The sequence below is a fragment of the Haliotis asinina genome, chromosome 1 (assembly GCF_037392515.1).
Source record: "Haliotis asinina isolate JCU_RB_2024 chromosome 1, JCU_Hal_asi_v2, whole genome shotgun sequence".
NCBI lineage: Eukaryota > Metazoa > Mollusca > Gastropoda > Lepetellida > Haliotidae > Haliotis > Haliotis asinina.
The window spans coordinates 83,322,969-83,345,515 of NC_090280.1; the positions used below are offsets into that span (position 1 = coordinate 83,322,969).

Sequence of the window (22,547 nt, forward strand, 5' to 3'; positions counted from 1 at the left end):
AGTTAGCCTTTTTAAAATTCCGCCTTGATGATGGAGGAACATCAGATGGGGTTACAGCTTTTAATATAGTAGGAAAATGGTCACTTCCACACAGGTCATCGTGGACTGACCATTCGAATTCATTTAGTAGTTCTGAATTTGTGAGTGACAAGTCGAGAGCAGAATAGGTCCCTGTACCAGGGTGTAAATATGTGTTGGAACCATCATTATAAATACATAAATCATTATCAGAACAAAAGTCCTCCAACAATTTACCTTTAGCGTTTGTAGTTACACTACCCCAGAGTGGGTTGTGCCCATTTAAATCTCCCATTAGAATACAGGGCTTCGGGAGCTGATCGTATAGAGCTTGAAGATCGGTTTTGGCAAACGCCGAAGACGGTGAAATATAAAGAGAGTAATTCTCACTGCAACAGCCTGCATATTAGTATTAAGTGGAACAGGGCTTTGAATAACGTTTTGTCTGACTAGAATGGATGATCCTCCAGTGGATCTATCACCTGGAGGTGAAAAACAATGATATGCATTAAAATGACGAAGGTAAAATGTATCTGTTTGTTTTAAACATGTCTCTTGGAGACATATCGCCGAAGGTGTAAAATCCTGGACTAATAGCTGTAATTCATGTAAATTAGTCCTCAATCCTCTGCAGTTCCACTGTACAATATTATTGGAATAAACTATCTTTTGGGGGGATTTATTGGGGATCTACCCCGCACTCTTTTGGAGGGCGACAAGCTATGTGCCCTAGAATGGACGTTTTCAGAAACGTCCATGTCTTCAAGAGACCCGTATTTATTGAACAATTGAATTTTGTTCTGTGACCCTTTAGAAGCTCTGTCACTTTGTTGTTTTGAAGCATCAGGCTTTGGCTTCGGTTTACTTTTTACCGTTTGCTGACTATCAGCTGTCGACTGAGATTTTGAGTTTGACTGAGATGATGATTTGTTATCAGAAGAAGACTTTGAGGTACTAGGAAGTGATTCCTCAGTCTGAGATGACGAAGTAGGGGATAAAAGCTGTGGCGAATCGCAGTTGACCCAAGTCAAGGTAGTTTGGCATCCTGTAGATGATTTTGTTATTTTAGATCTGGACTAGAGATGGTGGTTTTGCGACTGTAGCGTAACTTTCTGTAAGGTCAGATCTCTTCACCAGTTTTTTTGCTTCAGAAAAAGAGATGTTTGGGGTATATTTTATTCTGTTTATTTCCATTTGCTCTTTCCATATTGGGCACTGTTTTGACGAAGATGAATGGTCGCCTGAGCAGTTGGTGCATTTTCTAAAGTCACTGTCACAATCTTCTGTTGTGTGTGTCTTCTCACCACAGTGAGCACACACAACAGACAATGTGCAGGTAGATACACCGTGTCCATATGTCTGGCATTTAAAACACCTGAGCGGGTTGGGGATGTATGTATCAACCTGAATATTACAGTAGCCTGCCTTCACTGATTTGGGTGCATTTGGAGAGGAAAACGTAAACAGATACTTATTGGTTTTGATGGTTTCGTTGTTTCTCCGGGTTGAAAAGCGCTTGACGTGGAGTACACCTTGATCCTTCATTTCTGATCCTATATCAAGTTCCGACATATCGTCAAACAATCGGTCTCGATCCCTAACGATACCTTTGCTTGTGTTCAGGGTTTTGTGAGCAGCCACTGTGCCGGGAATGCCCACGAAAGATTTGATGTTCATCAGGTTGGTGGATTGTTGTTTTTTACTACATTCAACTAATAGTGCACCCGAACGTAATCGTCTAATATTTTTCACATCTCCAGCAATACCTTGAATACCTTTGGAGACAGCAAAGGGGTTAAGCTTTAAAGGTGTCTTGTCAGGAGTCTCAATCACAACGAAACGCGGCCAATACTCAATCAATGCAGACGGTCTATGGTCAGTATCATAAGGGTCAGTTTCAAGTAAACGTTTTGTTTTCTTGGGTGGAATTTCATAAGCCATGGTTAGTTTAATTTGGTTCATCATCCGAACTCCCCACCCACCACGGAGTATCACAAGGACAATGCTAAAGCAAGCGGGCCTCCAGCCTGCAGCACCAAGGATACCCGGATGATATACTCTAGTAGAAGAATTATAAGAAATTAATCTACCAGATTGGCCCTTGAGCCATCGCCTTCTGGCACAAGACTCTAGGCAAAGTTCATATGATCATAATTCACAATACTTAAATTTACAGATTAACAATAGTGCCAAGACCAAACTGCAAAATAATTCCAAATGAGATTTCTGCAATGACACACATGTAGTCTATGCACAGGGATTGGCATGACCAGCCGATTGGTTGAATCGGGCCCTTTCAACCACCCGTCTAGGTGAAGTAAGGGCCGAAGTGGTGTGTTGGGCAAATGGAACACAGTTAAAAGCCCAACTGCCCTCAACCACCAGGATCCCGTCCTCCACCAACACGGGACGCAACCCACGGCAAACAGGCTGCCCAATTTAGTCGCCTCTTACGACAAGCAATGGGGTGCTGTGGACACATTCTGTCCCGGGTCCACACGGGAACATAATGAGAACAGACGGAAAGGGTCAGATGTGTCTCCAGTCACATATAATATTTCAACAGCTTCTGGGGTACAATACATCATAGTCTATGACCATACAAAAATGATTCCTCAACACTTTGCCAACATGACGGCAATATGTAACCGATTGTGTCTTGACCAGACAATCCACAGTTGACAATATGATCCATCTATTGATCCATCTATGCTAGCATGGGTCAACGAAATCAGCGAGTTTGTTTGTTACCTCTTACGAAAAAAGGTGTTGCTGAAGACCTACTCTTGGTTTCAGCAGTTGCTGTAGATGGCCATGAAGTTGTATAGATTAAGTTTCCCTATTTGTCATACAATGTTTCTTTATTTGTTCCACATATCGTTTCGGGATCATTACAGATCCCTTCCTCTGGTGAATCCTGTGTATGCTTGTGACTGGTGCCACCTTTGAAAATGATATGCTGGGTTTCATTAACACTACTGTTTGTTCACTATGATTCATGTATACGTTTATGATGGTTTTGGATTCCTATTATGGCATGTACGTTTGTGACACATGGCACAATGCTAAGTTGCATATTTTTTTACGATTATGGCAAAGTTTTGTGTAGGATATGCTTTACCATCTTTCAAAGTCTGACTCCATGCAAAAACTAATAATGCAAAATATTCATTTGAAAAACCAATTACCTCTTGCTCTACTTCCATGACGTTTGTCATATTTATTAGTTCTAGTATTGAACGCACACAGGTGTATGGAAAATACTGCATATATATTTTTCACAATTACAGATGGTTGTTAAGAATATAAAAGGGTAAGTGGAATGTGTTTAAACTCATTTCAATCAAACAAAGAGTTTCGTTTTAGAGGTTGGTAGCCAGATTTTTAGAGGTTTGTTTGCATTTGATTTATTTCGATGTTAAAGCTCCAGTTCATAACTGAGCAATTTCCCCTCGTACATAGTGGACGATTTTCGGCTCGTAATTTGCCGATGTGATGTTTAGATTGTGGGGAAGGTATTATACTAGGGCAATTGTGCGATTTGTCAGCACGCAAGGCCACCCATGTTCACGTAAGACATATTTCAGCATTAATCCACGTGTTGCCCTCGTTGACGAAAGAGTCACCATCAAAGTCAACGATCTTCGACCACTTCAGCGAGTGACGATACAGGCATGGGTGGAAGAAGGAATGGCAGTGTTCAGATCATGTGGACATTTTCAAGCTGACCAGCAAGGTCAAGTCGATATAGCTGAGCATGCATCAAGTGGGGGAACATACAAGGGTAAGTACAAAGCAGACGTGTCCAACATATATCAGGTTTGCTATGACCCACTTCCAATGAATTACCAGTGTCTGAAACCGATTCTTGTGTTGTTTCGTTTGGAACTGCCTTTTCCTGTATTTCAGTTCATATGAGAAGTCCGTTTAAAGATTCTTGGTGGGGTTTGATTACAAAACAATGTATAGCTTTACTTTTTGTCATGCCACCAATTATTTTCATAGCGGGAAGTAACTGATTTGAACCTACACATGCAGCCAAGTCGACAATCACCATCTGTTTGTTATGACAAAGCCTTTCCCCAATGAACGTACACTTTGAGGATGGTGCATTTGGGTTTTACGCAGGCCGTGATGGGATGGGACTCTTCTGGAGTATGAAGCCTGTTCTAGGGATTTCAAAGGACCCGCTTCTTAGAAAGCGAGATGTGACAACACCTCTCATCTTCAGATTGTCAGTTATTGAAGGGCACATTCCCGTAGACGATATGCAGCTGGCCACACCAGTAGTTCTAGCAACAGACGAGCTAGAACGATGGTACAAACACAGTACTGTGAGAAGGACCGTTCTACGAGATGGCCTCCTAAGGGGAACTCTCTTCTTGCCTGAAGGTAATTATAAGACCTCTCAAGGTTCGGCAGAGTATAAAGGTGAAATACATGTCGCGGTAAGGTTGAAATCACTTCAAACATGGGTTTCGGGAAGGTATACATATCGAGTAACGAGTGAAGGTTTGGCTCAGTGATAATTCCTCTGATAACTACTATTGATTGCCTGGCTTCTACTCCAAAGAACCCAAACACGAAAGTCACACAATTGATTATTATTCTATTTTCATCTCATATCACGTTGTGGTGTGACGTTGGGCGCGAAACGTCCTTGAAATGTTGACCGCGTTTGACAGCATGACTAATGGGGGTTTCCAGGACTTCTGTCCTGCCGAACAACGAGGCGCATGTGATACATGTGACCTCACCTTCGCCTAGGAGGAAATGGTTACCCGGTGGGATAAGTCATGTGACTATAATGAGTGCCTAAGAGAGTGATGATGTTATATCACATCAGAAGTATTTCAGCAATATCGTGACTGAATGATGTTTTAAACCTTTAGTGGTCCATGTGACTATATCCTTACAGCGCGTCATAGGCACCTTGTGTTATCCGGGTAATAGTGAACGGTGACTTGTATGAGCTTAAAACATGTCCCTTGGTGATGCTGACGAAGCCCTATAACAGTACTCCTATCTGAATGAAATGGCATTCACAGATATCTTCAGGGTACAAAGTGACTTAACTTTAACTATAACGCACGTGTATAATTCTCCGAAGACATTCAAATGTTTTCATGACAAAACTGTTCAAGGTAAATTGTTTCATGAAGGCGAAGGTCCGTTTCCTGGGATAATAGACATGTTTGGTTCCACTGGAGGGCTGACGGAGTTCCGTGCAGCTTTGTTGGCGTCAAGAGGTTTCGCTTCCTATGCTCTTCCTTTCTTTGGCTATGACGATCTCCCACCGTCTCTGGCTGACTTTGACTTTGACTACGTACTGGTATGTTCTTGCACTTTAAGTTGAGATGCATTTTAAAGTACCTCCAGTCTAAATTGAACATAGTTAGTGAGTTCAGTCTTTTTAATCGTTTGTTTGATTAATACTTTGACTGTTTCAATAAATAATCGGGGCGATGGGGTAACCTAGTGGTTAAAGCGTTCGCTCGTCACGCCGAAGACCCGGGTTCGATTCCCCACATGGGTACAATGTGAGACGCCCATTTTCTGGTGTCCCCCGCCGTAATATAGTTGGAATATTGCTAAAAGCGGCGTAAAACCAAATTCACTCACTCACTCACTCAATAAATAATCCCATCGGCTTTCAAACCCGTAATACAGTTGTCAGTCTAAGTAAACTTAGTCTTTCGTTACACTCCACCACTGAGTCCAACAAAACCTTATGGGAGGTTTGAGATTGACCAATCAGAACACAGCTTACCAAATCGCGAAAGTGGACATTCGCACATACCTTTTGAACTTATCTCGAAAAGGTTCGTACCCGAACGATTCCGAATGCTATTTAGCTTACCCTCGCTTCCGGGTGATGCACACGGCTTACGTACAACCATGACAACGGTGAGTAAACAGTCGCTGAAAATGGTGTTTCTGGCAATATTCAAGGATGTCATCTTGCGGAAATATTAGCTAATGGTAACCGTGTCAACAGAAACCCCAAAGCGCATATACTGCAGGTCAAATAATTGTGTTATATGCGGAATTTTGTTTGTGGAGAGATCTGTGTCAGTGAATATTTTGAAAGTCCCTCCGATCCTGAATAGTAGCCGGTGTCTGATTGGTTAAATCTATTTAACCGTCTCGTGTTCGACGAGATTCGACGGTCATTGGTCGCTCAAAGGTTACCTGATGCGACCTTCTACTAGGTTTTGTTAGACTCAGTGGAGGAGTGTAACGAAATACACTGAGACTAAGTTTACGTAGACTGTACAGTTGTGAAATATGCTGATGCGAGATTCGAAATGTTTAATTTGCGGGGTTTTTTGTTTTTCATTTAGGGTGCTGTAGACTGGTTTGCCTGCCATCAAAGTGTGCAGCACGGAGGGATCGGTGTAGTTGGTACCTCTAAGGGAGGTGAACTGGCCTTATTGCTTGGCATGGCCACTAATAAGGTGAATGTGTTTGATCAGATTCGATTATTCGTCATGCAGCTGGAACAATCATCGCTTTGAAGGCTACCTTAAACGACACGCAATCAATTACACGTCCTTTGTTTGTCTTGTCATAGCACACTTGCGTCTTTGGTTGTTTCCACAATTCATACAATTTTACGAGAGGACATTAAGAGCGGCAATCCGTGGAGTTCTGTATTGCCAAAAGGGGCACGACAAATAGGTCAAAGGTACTTTCGGTAATTCTGAGATTTGAAACCTGTCTCTGACAATTAATAAACTTACAAATAGCAAACGAATGATTGAATTGTTAAACCAGTGCCAACATCGAAGTGAATCGTTCAGCCAGCCTGGGTACCATATTTCTCATGAGACCCTGAAGAGGGAATAATTGCTAGTTCATTTGACTTTCGTCATCTCACATGATAGGAATATGTTGTCGGTGAAAGGTTGAACATTAAGTCAGCACTTATTGGTCGACTTCGGAGGAAGCACCAGCAAAGTGGGTGATCGTCCAAGGCTTGAAAATCTCCGTAGCCATGCTGGCAGAGTCATCTGCATTTCTGATCAGGATGAAATCACATATGTGTAGTAAACTGAGATTGTGGAATTGCGGAACGGAGAGATAACGATTGGATATTCATCTTATCGAACAATGTTACCAAATTACCTTGACAATGTAAACATGCAGGAGATTTATTCCACAACATGCATTCATTAATGCACTCAACTGAAAACAATACATGTCACACTGTTCCCTTAATAGGTGAAGGCTTTGGTGAATATAACTGGGCCTCCGTTCTATTCATTTACTGATCTGAAGAAAAGTGGACAGGTGTATTGGAAAGGAGTGAAGTAAGTAATTCCATTTGTCAAATCCGAACAGTGTAATCTGTGTGGCAAGTACACAGGTAATGATTTCACAATGACATTTAGAAAGTGATCAAATGTAACGTATATTATATTCAGGACTACACATTCTGAGTACAGTACAGATTCTAGTACTTTTGTTGGGTTGACTCGATTTGAGTCCACTCCTCAGAATCAGGCTCCTCGTCACCTAACCCAACAAACAAATGTCGTATCTGTACTTTACTGAGAAAGTTGTTGATAGCATAAGTCATATGTTATGGATGCAGCGGATGGGAGATGAAACCCTTTGTATTGTTACGAACGTGTTTTATTTTATTTTATTTTATTTATGTTTTGTCATTTGTATACGTATTGATTGGGTGATAGTTATTATGGGTGACATTTCGTATCATACATATTTAATGGCAATGGTATTTTTAGCACCCGGCTTTTTGATGGTGTTCCAGTTACCTGCCCTTGGCAATCTCTTGTTTACTTCCTGTTCATGAACGTTCTGACAAAATACTGACACAGCCATGTTTAGCTCGAGTGTTCCCGATACAGTGTCAGTACATATATGTATGTATATGAGACTCAATGCGAAATTTATTTCATTTTTTTTTGCACTTTTGCAACAGATTATTTGTGAAACCAGCAAAATGGTGTTTAAACTTGAAACGTTTCTATTGCCCCGTGACCCCGAGACAGTCAGTCAATTGTGCAAATCAGACTTATTGCAAATTTCTTCACATTTCAAACTTGACGCCAAACCTGCAATGAGGAAGTTTCAGATTTTGAAAATAATTTGAAATCTTTATGTTGATAAGAGAGTTTTCAAACATGAAGGAAATGGTTCTAGAGTAATGTTCAGATAAATGGAAAATAACGAAATTCTGCTACAAACTCAAAAAGAATAAAATCGAACACAGGATATCGAAAAAGAAGTGGAATATAGAAGCGAAAAAGAAAAATTGGAACATAGAAAAGAAAAAGAAGAAGGGGAATTGAGAAAGTCTGAAATGGAGTAGAAGAGAGGACAGAAGACAGAGAAATGAAAAACTATGAAATGGAGAGGGAAAAAGAAACGGAATTGACAACATTGGAAATTGACAGAACGATTAAACAGAAAAAAGCTTGAAAACCCTTCTGTGCCCTCAAATTCTTCCTCATTTGACATTGCAAAGTATGGGAGACTGGTGCCCCGTTTTAAGGAGAACGAAGTTGACAAATATCTTGTACATTTTGAAAAACGTTGCTGACAACCTCAAGACTAAGGACTCATGGACAATGCTACTGCAAACGGTTTTGAAGGGTAGAGCTCAGGATGCTTATTATTCAGCTTTGTCAGTACAGCAAAGTCCAGAATATGATCTTGTCAAGAGCAATCATTTAAAAGCTTATGAATTAGTGAGAAGTTAAGGAATGCTCATTAAAGGGACAATGAGGCTTTTGTAGAATTTGTTAGAGAAAAGAAAACATGGTTTGATAGGTGGTGTGGGTCCAAGGAAGTCACAGATTTTTATGGTTTGAGACAGTTAGTTTTTGACAAAAGATTTCAAGCAGAGTGTTCATTCTGATCTTGTGACGTATTTGGATAAACATAAGGTTGATGACCTACATGAGGCAGCCATGTTGACAGATGAGTTCTTTTAGGTCTCCAGGTTATGCAAGGTTTTCTGGCCAAACTGGCTTTTCCCCGAGTAAGACTTCAGTATATGCAGGCTACGGTGATGTTAGAACAGGTTCAAGTTCTTGTGGCAAGCAGTCACATTTTTCAGTTTAAGCCTAAGACTACCAGTGGTTCTGATCCTCCTTGTGTGTGTTGTAAGAAGCCAAGTCATTTGATTTTGCATGTTACAAACTAAGTTTAAAAATCAGGCTGCAGGTTCCCAGAATGCGTTTGTGTCTGTTGCATCTAAACCTTTCTTTACACGTGGTTCTGAGATATATATTTGTGAAAGTAAGTCCAAACTTCTGTGGTTCGGAAGCTGTTTTTGCCCTTTGTTTATAAGGGTTCTGGGTCGCATATGGAGATAATTCTGCCCCATGGGCCGTTATTGCCATGAAGGACACGGGAGCTCTTTAACCTCTGATTTTGAAGTTTATTTTGCCTTTTTCTGGTTAGTCTTCAGCAGACTCAGATTTCCCCATGTTATTCGTATTATAACATGTCATCTTATTGACGTTAGTTATCTTGCTATGATTGTAACAGAAAGTATCTTTTCCTTAAGGGGAAGAATGTTACGAGAGTATATTTTTTTCTAATTTGTATAACTACTGCTTAGATGATAGCTTTTATGGGTCGCATTTCGTATGTTTAATGGCAGTAGTATGTTAGCGGCAGTCTTTTTGGATAGGACTGCAGTTACCTGACCTTGGCAACCTATTATTTATTGTGTACTTCCTGTTCGTGAACGTTCTGACTGAATACTGATACAGCCATGCTTTGCTCGAATGTTACCAACACCATGTCAGTATATAATAAAGACTGGCTGCCACACACCCACGGACTTACTCAAGACCCCTGTCTCTGCCTGTCATCGAATGTCTGTCAAAACATCTGACACTACATTCAAGATTGACACTCCATGCCTGACTGCTCTCACATTGGAAACTAGCTCCATTTAGTATTTCATGTCTCAGTGTAATACCAAGAGACCGGCGATATCGATAACAAGTCTTTGTATTTATTTTCCATTTTTGGCACCCGTGGCGAGCCACCTCCTCGTGGTGGGTGCTGGGTAATGCTAAGAGCTCGCCGACACCCCCGTAGTGGACCCGGGGGGATATTTGGTCCACCAACCCGTTTGCCGTGGGTTGCGTCCCTGTGTCGGCGGAGGAGGGGATCCTGGTGGTTGAGGGCAACAGGGACCTGTAACCGTGTTCCTGTTGCTCAATACACCACTTTGGCCCTGACTTCGCCTAGACGGGTGGTCGAATGGGCCCGGTTCGACCAATCGGCTGGTCATGCCAAGCCCTGTGCATGGATTATACTTATATTTATTATTGCACAAATATCATTTGGAATTGGTGTACTTTGGTCTTGGCGTTATTGTGTAAAATATTTGTAATTTGAAATATGTTGTTCTGAACTTTGCCTAGAGTCCTATGCCAGAAGGCGGTGGCTCATGGGCCAATCTGGTGGAATTATTAATCTTTTGATTCTTCTGCTGGAGTATATCATTCGAGTATCCTTGGTGCTGCAAGCTGGAGGCCCGCTTGCTTTAGCATTGTCCTTGTGATACTCCGTGGTGGGTGGGGAGCTCGGATGACGAACCAATATACCAGTAATCATGGATTACCAAACTCCTAACAAAAAAACCAAACGTCAATTGGAAAATGACGATCAGCATCGACCCTCTGTACAAATTGATCACTGGCCACGTTTTTGATTATTGAAACACTTGACAAGACTCCTTTGAAATTAAATCCCTTTGCAATTTCAAAAGGCATCTCTGGCATTGCAGGTGAGGTGAAAGATATCAAACGTTTGCGATCAGGTTCACTGCTGATTGAATGTAGCAGAAAACAACAAGCTACCAACCTGTTATCAACTGATTTGTTTGTCGGAGTCCCGGTAGTAGTTTCTGCCCACAGAACACTGAATACAAGCAAAGGTATAGTTCGAGACCGTGAGCGTCTTCTAGCAGACATGACTGAGCTCGATATAATGTCCGAGATGAAAGATCAAGGAGTATCTTTCGTCAAACGTTTTACAACACGGAGAAATAATGAGACTGTCCAAACCAATACATATTTGTTTTCATTTTCAGCTCCAACACCTCCAAAGTCAATCAAAGCAGGTTACTGCAATCTCAATGTTGACATATATATTCCAAATCCCCTGCGCTGCTTTAAGTGTCAAAAGTATGGACATGGTGTTAATACTTGCACATTGTCTGTTACATGTGCTCACTGTGCTGAGAATACACATGTAACCGAAGATTGTGACAGTATTCAAAAAAAATGTGCAAACTGTTCAGGAAATCATTCATCATTTTCGAAAGAATGTCCCATCTGGAAAAAGCAAATGGAAATTAATAAAGTCAAATTCTCCAGGAATGTCAGTTTTGCTGAAGCAAGAAAGATTGTACAATCTACTGAGCGCACTGAAACGTACGCCTCTGTCACAAAAACATCTGAAACCTTATCAAAAGGAACAACTACGCCAGTACTAACTTCGTCAAGTTCATGTCAGACTGACCTCACATGGGTACATTCAGATATTCCTGAGTCTATCTCACCTGATCTTCCACAGTCTATCTCAGAACAGTCTACTCAGACAGATACAGCTCAGTCTACGCAAAAGACTATAACTCCTTCGACTACAACTCCTTCACAGTCTGACAGACATGATAAACAAACTGTAAAATCGAAATTCAAGACAAGGCCAGAAACTTCGAAATCAAATCGAGCACCAAAGGGGTCAGATAATAAAATCAAATTGTTTAACAAGTTTGGATCACTTGAGGAAATGGATGTATCGGATCACATCCATCCCAGGGCACATAGCTTGTCGCCCTCCGAAAGAGTGCGGGGTAGATCCCCAATAAATCCCCCCAAAAGATAGTTTATTCCACTAATATTGTACAGTGGAACTGTAGAGGACTGAGGACTAATTTACATGAATTACAGCTATTAGTCCAGGATTTTACACCTTCAGCGATATGTCTCCAAGAGACATATTTAAAACAAACAGATGCATTTAATTTTCGTCATTTTAATTCATATCATTGTTTTTCACCTCCGGGTGATCGGGCCACTGGCGGATCATCCATTCTAGTCAAACAAAACGTTATTCAAAGCCCTATTTCACTTAATACTAATATGCAGGCTGTTGCAGTGAGAATTACGTTACATGTAGCGTTTACGCTATGCTCTCTTTATATTTCGCCATCTTCGACGTTTGCCAGAACTGATCTTCAAGCCCTATATGATCAGCTCCCGAAGCCCTGTATTCTAATGGGAGATTTAAATGGGCACAACCCACTCTGGGGTAGTGTAACTACAAACACTAGAGGTAAATTGTTGGAGGACTTTTGTTCTGACAATGATTTATGTATTTATAATGATTGTTCCAACACATATTTACACCCTGGTACAGGGACCTATTCTGCTCTTGACATATCATTGACAACTTCAGAACTACTAAATGAATTCGAATGGTCAGTCCACGATGACCTCTGTGGAAGTGACCATTTTCCTACTATGTTAAAAGCTGTAACTCCATCCGATGTTCCTCCATCATCAAGACGAAATTTTAGAAAGGCTAACTGGGCTTTATATCAAACACTGTGTGCTGAAAAACTTAAACCTGAACGTTTTATTGACGTTCCCGATGCTATTAAATGCTTTTCTGATGAACTGAATTCCATAGCTGATGAGTGTATACCAAACTCCTCTGTAGTTCCACACATAAGAAAACCATGGTTCAACGATGAGTGCAAACAAGCTAGGAAGGCAAGGAAAAAGGCAGAACATTATTTCCGTCGCCATCCTATGGTGCATAATTTAAATAAATTTAAAATTTTAAATGCTAAAGCACGGCGTACCTTTAAACAGAACAAACGCCAATCTTGGCAAAATTATGTGTCCAAAATAAATTCTCGGACATCCATGTCCAAGGTATGGAACATGGTCCAGAAAATTAAGGGTAAAGGTACTAAATCTATTGTCCATCATCTTAAACATGGCGATCAATTACTTACTGATAAATCAGATATTGCTAATAAACTGGGCGAAACTCTTGCTAAACATTCTTCCTCTTCTAATCATGTACCTAAATTTCAGCAATATCAAAAACAACAAGAAAAGAAAACTATTAATTTCAATTCTGATAACGGGGAAGATTATAACGAAACGTTTTCTATTCATGAACTCCATACTGCTCTTGATCAAGCTCATGACACTGCTACAGGAGCTGATAACATACATTATCAACTCCTAAAGCATTTACCAGAATCCTGTTTAGAGACGCTCTTAGCAATATTTGATGATATTTGGACTTCCGGAAAATTTCCTTCTTCTTGGCGTGATGCCATAGTAGTACCAATACCTAAACCTGGACGTGATCATACGGATCCATCCAATTATCGTCCGATTTCATTAACTAGCTGTGTTTGCAAGACCATGGAACGCATGATAAATAATCGACTTGTTTGGTACTTGGAAACAAATAGCCTTATAACAGATATACAGTGTGGTTTCCGGAAAAACAGGAGTACTGTCGATCACTTAGTGCGTTTAGAATCATTTGTTAAAAACGCACTGATAAATAAACAACATGCTGTGTCTGTCTTTTTTGATCTTGAGAAGGCATATGACACCACTTGGAAATATGGCATTTTAAGAGATTTACATGATTTCGGGTTGCGAGGTCGTTTGCCTGAATTTATAGCCAAATTTTTAAATAACAGACAATTCCAGGTCCGTGTGGGTTCAACCCTGTCTGATCATTACAATCAGGATCAGGGTGTTCCACAAGGCAGTATTTTGTCTGTTACTCTTTTTAGCATCAAGATCAACAGTTTATCGAAAGTTTTACATGATTCAATTGATGGATCGTTATTTGTGGATGATTTTAATATTTCTTGTCGTAGTAAAAATATGCATACCATTGAGCGGCAATTGCAGTTGTGTTTAAACAAGATAAATAAATGGTGTCTTGAAAACGGCTTTAAATTTTCTAAATCAAAAACTAACTGCATACATTTTTGTCGTAAATACAAACCACATAAAGACCCTGAACTATCTCTAGATGGGGCGCCCATTAAAGTTGTGAAGGAAGCCAAGTTCTTGGGTCTTATCTTTGATTCACATTTAACCTTTTTACCACATATTAAATCACTTAAAACTAAATGCCTGAAAGCACTTGACTTGTTGAAAGTGGTTTCAAATTCAAAATGGGGAGGGGATCAAGCTACCCTTCTCCATCTCTATCGATCACTCGTTCGTTCCAAACTCGATTATGGCTCAATCGTCTATGGTGGAGCCTGCAAAAGCAATCTTAAACTTCTTGATTCTGTCCATCATCAAGGTCTAAGACTTTGTCTTGGGTCTTTCCGAACTTCACCTATTGACAGTCTTTACGTTGAAGCCGACGAACCATCTCTTGCACAACGTCGTATAAAATTATCCTTACAATACATTACTAAATTATACTCTAATGATTCTAATCCTGCATACAACTGTGTGTTCAACCCACTTTATGAAGATTTGTATGACAAAAAGTCTTCTCTTGTTCCACCTCTCGGGCACAGAATTAAACCCTTTCTTTCTTCGGCCGGCATTGAGCTGGAAAATATAGCTCCCTCCCGTCTCCTTTCTTCTCCTCCTTGGCAATTGGTTAGGCCACAAGTCGACCTCACATTAACTTCTTTTAAAAAATCAGAAACTAATGAATTACAATATAAACAAGAATATAATCAATTAAAAACTAAGTATAGCAATTACAAACCCTTATTTACAGATGGATCCAAGGACGGTGGCGCAGTGGCTTGTGCCACTGTCATTGGATCCAGAACTATATCTTCTAGAATTCCAGATAACAGCTCTATTTTTACTGCAGAAGCAAACGCCATATTAACAGCTCTCAGATATATTCAAAGACACCCTAAACGTAAACAATATATAATCTATTCCGACTCTCTTTCTTGCCTTCAGGCTATTAAAAATATTTCTTGTAAACATCCACTTTTAATAGAAATTATTGAATTGTATAATGATCTTGCTACTGGCCAATACGACATCGTCTTTTGTTGGTTACCCAGCCACGTAGGCATTTCAGGGAATACACTGGCTGATCTTGCTGCCAAGGCGGCACTCAACAAATCTGTGACTCCACTTCTTATTCCATATTCAGATTATAAACCTACAATTAGATCTTATATCCGTGATCTAATGCAGAAGAAGTGGGACACTCAAGTAGGTATCAATAAATTACATGAGATAAAACCGTATATTGGTTACACCTACTTGGGTTGTCAGTCCAGATTTGAGGAGGTCATTATGCGACGATGTCGTATTGGCCATACGCGGTATACACATGAGTACTTGTTAAAAGGTGAGGATCCTCCGTTTTGTATCCCTTGTGGTGAAAGAATCACAGTCAAGCATGTTTTGCTTGACTGTGTTGAATATTTCATCACAAGGGATAACTATTTTACATCACGAAGTATGAAGGATCTTTTTAGTAATGTTAGTTGTCATTTAACCATTGCATTTTTAAAAGAATTAGATCTGTTTCAGAACTTGTAAATAGAAAACCATTTTATGATTGGAAGTTGAATCAGCAGATAACATTGTTAATGGCTGTATCCTCGAAGGGGGTTGAAGTACCGTAAAATTATTGTCCTCCTGAGAGGGTACGTAAGTCCCAAAACATTTGGAATCAGATTTAATCTTCCACATTTTTAGCTGTAGTATATGTGTCATCGTAATTTTCGGCTAATCTTGCACACAGTCGCCAGCAGCTGAGGGATGGTGTAAATCCAGCTAGGGACCATGCAGGTAGCAGAGGTACTGTAAGTCCCCATGGCCCCTAGTATGGTGATCTACCCTCTGTTGTTGGCGATCTACGGCCTGTTTTTATAATGTACTGTCCCAATAATGATACTATTATTTTTTAAGTTTCCACACTAGTTTTAATAATAACTGTGATAATCTAGTGGTTTTACTGTCCTTCGTCGACTGATTCTTCATAATATGCATATATATTCTTTTTGTCACGTATGTTCTCGTCACGATATGGCTGCAATATTGCCGATGTGACGTTAAATTTTAACTCACTCACTCACTCACTCATTTTCCATTTTGTTTATAAACACTGGAAAGTGGAAAGGATTAAATACAAGCAATCGTCCACGAATAGTCAAAAGGTTTTGACTCGCATATATTCGAAAAGACCTATTTTCATTTCAGGGCACCTGAGGGTAATCTGACGCAAACTGATGAAGGTATCTACCTAAGAGACATCGATGCCAGTTATGGAGACATCATTCCAGTTAGTAAATGTTGTCTTGTCGTGTCCATTGTGGTTATTATTATTATCAATGCTGCGATGTGAATCACAATCAAAGAGCTTTATTTTTATACAGAAATGTTGACTAATGCAGACACTCCGTAAACACGATGAGGTTGAAAACCTGATCAGGATCCTCTAAACTGATTTAAAGGCATCACTGGAAACCATTGCTTTTACATCTTATATTTTTGTCTTTGCATCACATTAAACACATTCACGCACACATACTCACGAACATACAACAGATAGAACAGGACCTCCTTTCCCAAAAGGCTATTGTGATTGTAAACCACTAAGATAGGACCAGTGCAATGTTAAAGAATGGGAGTTAAAGTTTACTTACGGATAGGTGCTTCATGACAGTAGCCCCAGGTCATTGCATGTTTTGTTCAGTTCCCTGACGTTCATCTTAAATTGTCATCTGGACCAAATAAACTCATATAAAACGTATCGCATCCCTTCTCTCTTATCCGCTCTTCTAGCTTGTTCTAATGCGTCTCCAATATCAAGAGAATCAGCAAACAATACCAAAAGATGTTGGCCGTAAATGTGATCCCTTGGGGATAAAACTATCTTGCACTTTTCAAACTTGAATTATCATTGTCAAGAGGAGGTAACCCTCTTCTATTTGATGAACAAACAAACAGTTCTATTCAGTTTGATATGTTCATGTTATGAACGGTGTTGGCTCAAACAGCATCTTGACTCTATCGTACTTCTTCAGGCATGGAAGAACAATGCCAGGATCCTGTATCTGTGTGGCGATGATGATGGCGTGTTGATGGATACCTATGCCAACACCTTCATGGAAGCATGTCCTGAAGAGGAGCAGAAGAACATTGAACTTATCATCTATCCAGGAGCAGGACACCTTATCGAACCACCATATATGCCGCTGTGTAGAACAATTTACCATAACATGTTAGGTGAGCAATTGCAATATATGTGAGAGAGTTACGATTTACGATTACATCGGCAATATTTAAGCTATATCGTGACTAAAACAAATTTTACATTCACCATAAATGCATGTTAATTATAAAAACCTGTCAAGGAAAGACAGTATATAAACCAACTAGAATATCACAGTATCGAGAAATGTACGTAGTATCTCTCCCTGAAGTGTGTTTCAAATTAGGACAATGCAGGATACAAAGTAGGCCAATATATAGCCAACAATTGAAGGCAGGTCACCATACTTGGGGCAATAGCAATATGAATTCATTGAACACACTACTACACATTTACACTTGAATGTAGTTGAGGGACTTCTGTGGACTCTCTTACATCAGTGTTCATTGTTGTTTGTTCTAGTATGAAACTCAGTAGCGATAAAGACGAAATTATTTCAATTTAACGCATGTTGTGTGTTCATATATGTTCATTCCAATCAAGCAACATATGCCGTAGAACTCATTACGTTCAATATATCATTAGCAACACCATTCAACCATATATTTTGTCCATATAAATATTCGTTTCTACACATTATTTGAAAAGGTGTCGATGGGGAACATCGTGGTGTGGTAATTGTACAAACACATGCTAACAGTAGTCCTGTCATGGAAACTATACCCAGTCTCTGCATGGAAGTATTTCCAATAACCCCTAAAAAGAAGGTTTTTTTCTGAAATAAAAACATCATGTTTTCAGTATGTCAGGAACCCTTTCCGTAACCACCATAATTCTCCCTTTGCATTTCCCCAAACTGCACGATCATGTGTTTATTGATTGCTTAACTCAGTGATCAGCAACAACAGTGTTTTTTTATAAAGTAGTGTTTTGCTTGAGTGTTGATAATTTGGACACCTTGTGCTACCCTGTAGTTGCATGTGTAGTTGTATTTATCTCTAACAGGAATGACGTTGGTGATGGGAGGACAAACAGAAGGTCATGCTGTAGCGCAGGAAGACGCGTGGAAGAGGCTACTGGAATTCTTCCACAAACATCTGTAGTAGAAGTCACTACAAAGAAGTGATTCAGGGATCATGCTATCTGTGTGTTTTGAATTCGCTCTGATTCAGCGAATAGGACAATGTGGTGTCTCCAAACATATAGTGAGCCAAATAATATGCCGATGAAAGGGGATTCTTCTTCCATGCCTAGGCCCGTCTGATTAGTTTCCTCAACCAACCTATGTCACAGACACCTCAGATTGTTGTAATGCATGTCGGAATGGGCATGCTTTTTGTTATTGCTTAGGAAAAGAAGACACATTGCTGCAAATATTTCTCTAACTTGGCCGATGCTGGGTACATGGCACATGTGATGCTCGAAAAAGTAATTATTTACCATGAATGTATGTAACTCTCATAATCAGTACTATTTGATGCAAAATCACCAGCTTTCCTTAGAATACGACAATTCGTGGATACACTGAAATATACATCTAACAATAATCACTTTTCTGTGATACCTCCCATTTGCGGACCATTGTGTTGTTTAGTTAACACCGACATCCGCTTTATATAAACCTTGAATGAAAACAACTCCTCTCGTATTTGGTCTGTATGAAAAGACACTCAAAGACGAAGCTACACTACAAACAGATAAAGTCAACGGAATGACTTCACATAGGGCAGGTATTTTTGAGAATTCACGAGACCAAACTGTAGAGTCTTAGGTATTGGCTGAAAATTTTATTTCTTTGTCCTCTTATGATACCTAAAGTTCACGTAAAGTTCCTGTATCATCAAACAAATGACCGAATGGCGACAATTTATGGCCCACAAGATTTTAATATTGACCCCGAAACAGAAATGTGTTGTATTAGATTGAACAGAGTACTTTACTGGTGATTATTTATTTATTTTTATAAGTAAGTTAAAACAATTTGGGAACATATTAGTGTATGTATTGCGAATATGAAGTGTGGAGAAAACGGTCTTAAGCATTACCTGAAAGTGATGTATTTGCATTCCACTAAAGCCCCCATTGATTGTATTGAAATTCATTTGTATTCAAATTATTGTCTTTGAATATATCAAATGTATATCCTGAACGAGCCACGAAGTTTTCCAATACGCGTGGGTTTCCAAATTTCAAACAACAGCTTATCTTTTATAATCTATTGATCTTAGGTCCATATACAAGAGTTCGAACAACAAACATACTGTCATACAATTCGATATGCGTAAATCAGTATAGATTAAGCCAGATTTCAAAATTTTTATTATTATTAATCCATTCAAACTACGGGACAGTGAACAACAATCGCAGAAATGAGGTACAGTGTTCTTCGGCAGTACGATTAAAATGGTAGTAGAAAATATATTATTACCTACATGTACGCGGGCGAAAATATCAGGGTTCATATTTTTTTACGATGCTCTAGGGCTAAAATGACTTTGTTACGGTGACGTGTCGTCATGAACAGTGCTAAGACGCCACGTTTCTTCTACGGCGTTGCGTTCTACATGCGGCGACGTTGGGTAGCCAACCTGTGTTTCATAGTAGATGTGGACTTATTTTCTTTATTTTGACGACATCTGTTATAAATAGAATATGACATTCGAGCACATATCATACTAGGTTTACGACACTAAATTTCAAATATCCCTCGCTCGGGAATACCAAGCTTTAGGCACTCGTGTCGTAAACATAGTATGATATGGGCACTCATGAAATACACTCTATATAGCATTAGTACACGCAGTTGTGTATGTGGTGATAATATTCACCATGTAGTTTTTAAGCCTTCAGTTCAGGCTTTTACGTCTTCGGGACCGGGTTTCAGGTAATGTGTGACTAGGTGTATTGATGACCCCCATTCACAAAGAATGGTAGAATTTGTCCTATACAAAAGTTACATAATTTAGATGTTTAACGTAGAAGCCAGTCATCTAGAGTATTGTTGTGAGCATGATACTTATTGACAAAATATGTGGCATAATGGAACGACATCGGATCCCTCGTTGATCACTGACAACGTCGGCATGAGTGAAGTTAAAGTATTTTTTTTTCCACTGTAATATATAATGTGTTACAATTAATCCGTCCTCCCACAGATGTTCAGAGTCACTTACATTTGCGATCGTTCCATCAAACATATAGAATATTGCTGTACTACAACATATGTCACAACCTCAAACATGTATTTAATAAAAGGTATTATTTACCGTCGTTTATTAAACATACACTAAATAATGGCCAGCTATTCAGCGTACCGACTATCAAGGTTTTTAATGATTCCTGATAAATACGAGGGCATTACAGATGACTGGTGATTTTTGGTTAGTGTGGAGGAACTTGTTAGATATATGGTGAAAAGACCTAAATGGACATGAAAATATCGAATTTGTCCTACAAATGTTCTGACAATGTAAAGGGACACTGAAATAAATCTAAAGCTTTGTCATATTCCTTACATTATAGATTCTATTGTGATGCCGACAATGTATTCACTTCATGGAAATTATTCCTACATCAATAGTTAATAAGGAGAGAATTCAAACGTATTTTCAGTGCTCTAAAATTCTGTGACCTTTGCCAATGGAGTGAATGAGTTAGTGAGTTAACATTTAACGTCACATCAGCAGTATTGCAGCCATATCGTGACGAGGGCATTCTTAAAAAGGAATCTATGTATATGATAAAGACCTGTCGACGAAGGACAGTAAAACAACAAGAATATCACAATAAGAAATAAAACTAGCGTGAAAAGTTAAAACTAATATCCCTATTCAGACAATACAATATAAAAACAGGCTATATAGATCACCAACAACTGAAGATAGATCACCATACTAAGGGCCATGGGGACTTACAGTACTTCTGCTACCTGCATGGTCCCTAGCTGGATTTACACCATCCCTTCAGTTGCTGGTGATTGTATGCAAGATTAGCCACAAATTAAAATGACAGAAATACTACGGCTAAAAAAAATCAAGATCAAATTTGACTTCAGATGTTTTGGGACTTACGCACCCTCTGAGGAGGACAATAATTTTACAGTGCTTTAACGGCAACCCCCCCCCCCCCCCCCCCCCCCCTTAAGTAATTGAAGGAATTACAGCAAATTTGAAGGAATTGCATCTCAAATGTAAACAAACGCAGCCCACTCGCGAAACAATTGCAGCGATATCGGTAGTTTAACGGTAATAACAGAAACTCATCGGCCCTATCGGAAGCAATGTCGGTAATACTGGAAACACGCTGGGCCATCTCCGGAAACTCACGCAGCAAAACATGGCGTCGTTGGAAGAACCACCCGTCTCGGTGAGTTTTGTTTTTAGTTCCTATTGTTACATTTTTATACTTATCCATCTTTGACCACCCGTGTTGAATGCGTTTAGGTATGAAGTGTTGTCGGGGCAATAGCTTATGTTTTTAGGAAAAGATTGTCACTGCAGAAGTAGTGTCACAAGTCATGCCCCTGGAGATTGTTTACGCCATGAAGAAGTTTATGAGCCATAATTTTTCTTGCTATGAAGTGCAATTGACAAATTTAAACACATTTTACAAAAAAATGATGTTATATCTAGCGCACGTTCGTAATCATCGGCACGACTTCGATGTTCAGATGTAAACAATCTCCAGGGGCATGACTTGTGACACTCTCTTAGTCTTTATTAAAAATACAATAATTAAATGAGAGCTAACATTATTAAAAAGATCCTTCAAAGTTCGTGAATTAAAATATTTATCCCTTGTGATTGAATATTCAACACAGTACATGCTTGACTGTGATTCTTTCATCACAAGGGATACAAAACGGAGGATCTTCACCTTTTAATAGATAAGTATACGTTAGCACCCTCCTCAAGGGTGATATGGATATCAACGCTCGAGCCGTAATGTTGAATTTCTCCAGTCTGATGTGTTCGAAGAATTCCGCCAGGTTCTTGACGGAGAGATGAAAAGACTGACACGGAAGGGATTGGGACAATGCGTTAAGAAAGCTGAAGCTATCAGTGTTGATGAGGAGGAGCTGCTATGGAGGAGTGGTCAACTTGGAGACCGGAACCCGCGAGTACTAGTGAACACCTTGCTTTACCTGAATGGCAAACATTTTGGACTTCGTAGTGGCCACGAACACAGAAAGCTAAAACACAAAAACTCACAAATATCCCTTAAGATGGGTCCTGAAGGGCACGAATACTTGTGTTACCGGGAAGATTACTCCAAAACTGTGCAAGGGGGGTTGAAGCACAGAAGAGTTACCCCTAAAGAGATCGAACATCACACCAGTAGTAATC

The 22,547-nt window shown here is 39.6% G+C and overlaps 1 protein-coding gene across 1 annotated transcript; it reads left to right on the top strand.

The window, feature by feature from the left end:
- The first annotated feature begins 4,157 nt into the window (after positions 1–4,157).
- LOC137276462 (acyl-coenzyme A thioesterase 1-like) lies at positions 4,158–18,305 on the top strand. The gene is made up of 7 exons (XM_067808225.1): positions 4,158–4,410; positions 5,181–5,350; positions 6,363–6,476; positions 7,243–7,331; positions 16,248–16,329; positions 17,075–17,276; positions 18,208–18,305. Exons 1-7 carry the CDS (start codon positions 4,158–4,160, stop codon positions 18,303–18,305), a joined length of 1,008 nt encoding a protein of 335 aa, XP_067664326.1.
- The last annotated feature ends 4,242 nt before the right edge of the window (positions 18,306–22,547 follow it).

What these genes read in the sequence shown, in the direction of transcription:
- LOC137276462 (XM_067808225.1), top strand. Translation starts at nt 4,158, where the DNA reads ATGGGACTCTTCTGGAGTATGAAGCCTGTTCTAGGGATTTCAAAGGAC. An exon ending in TTGGCATGGCCACTAATAAG is followed by an intron (nt 6,477 to 7,242) that starts GTGAATGTGTTT and finishes TTCCCTTAATAG; the next exon opens with GTGAAGGCTTTGGTGAATAT. An exon ending in GTTATGGAGACATCATTCCA is followed by an intron (nt 16,330 to 17,074) that starts GTTAGTAAATGT and finishes GTACTTCTTCAG; the next exon opens with GCATGGAAGAACAATGCCAG.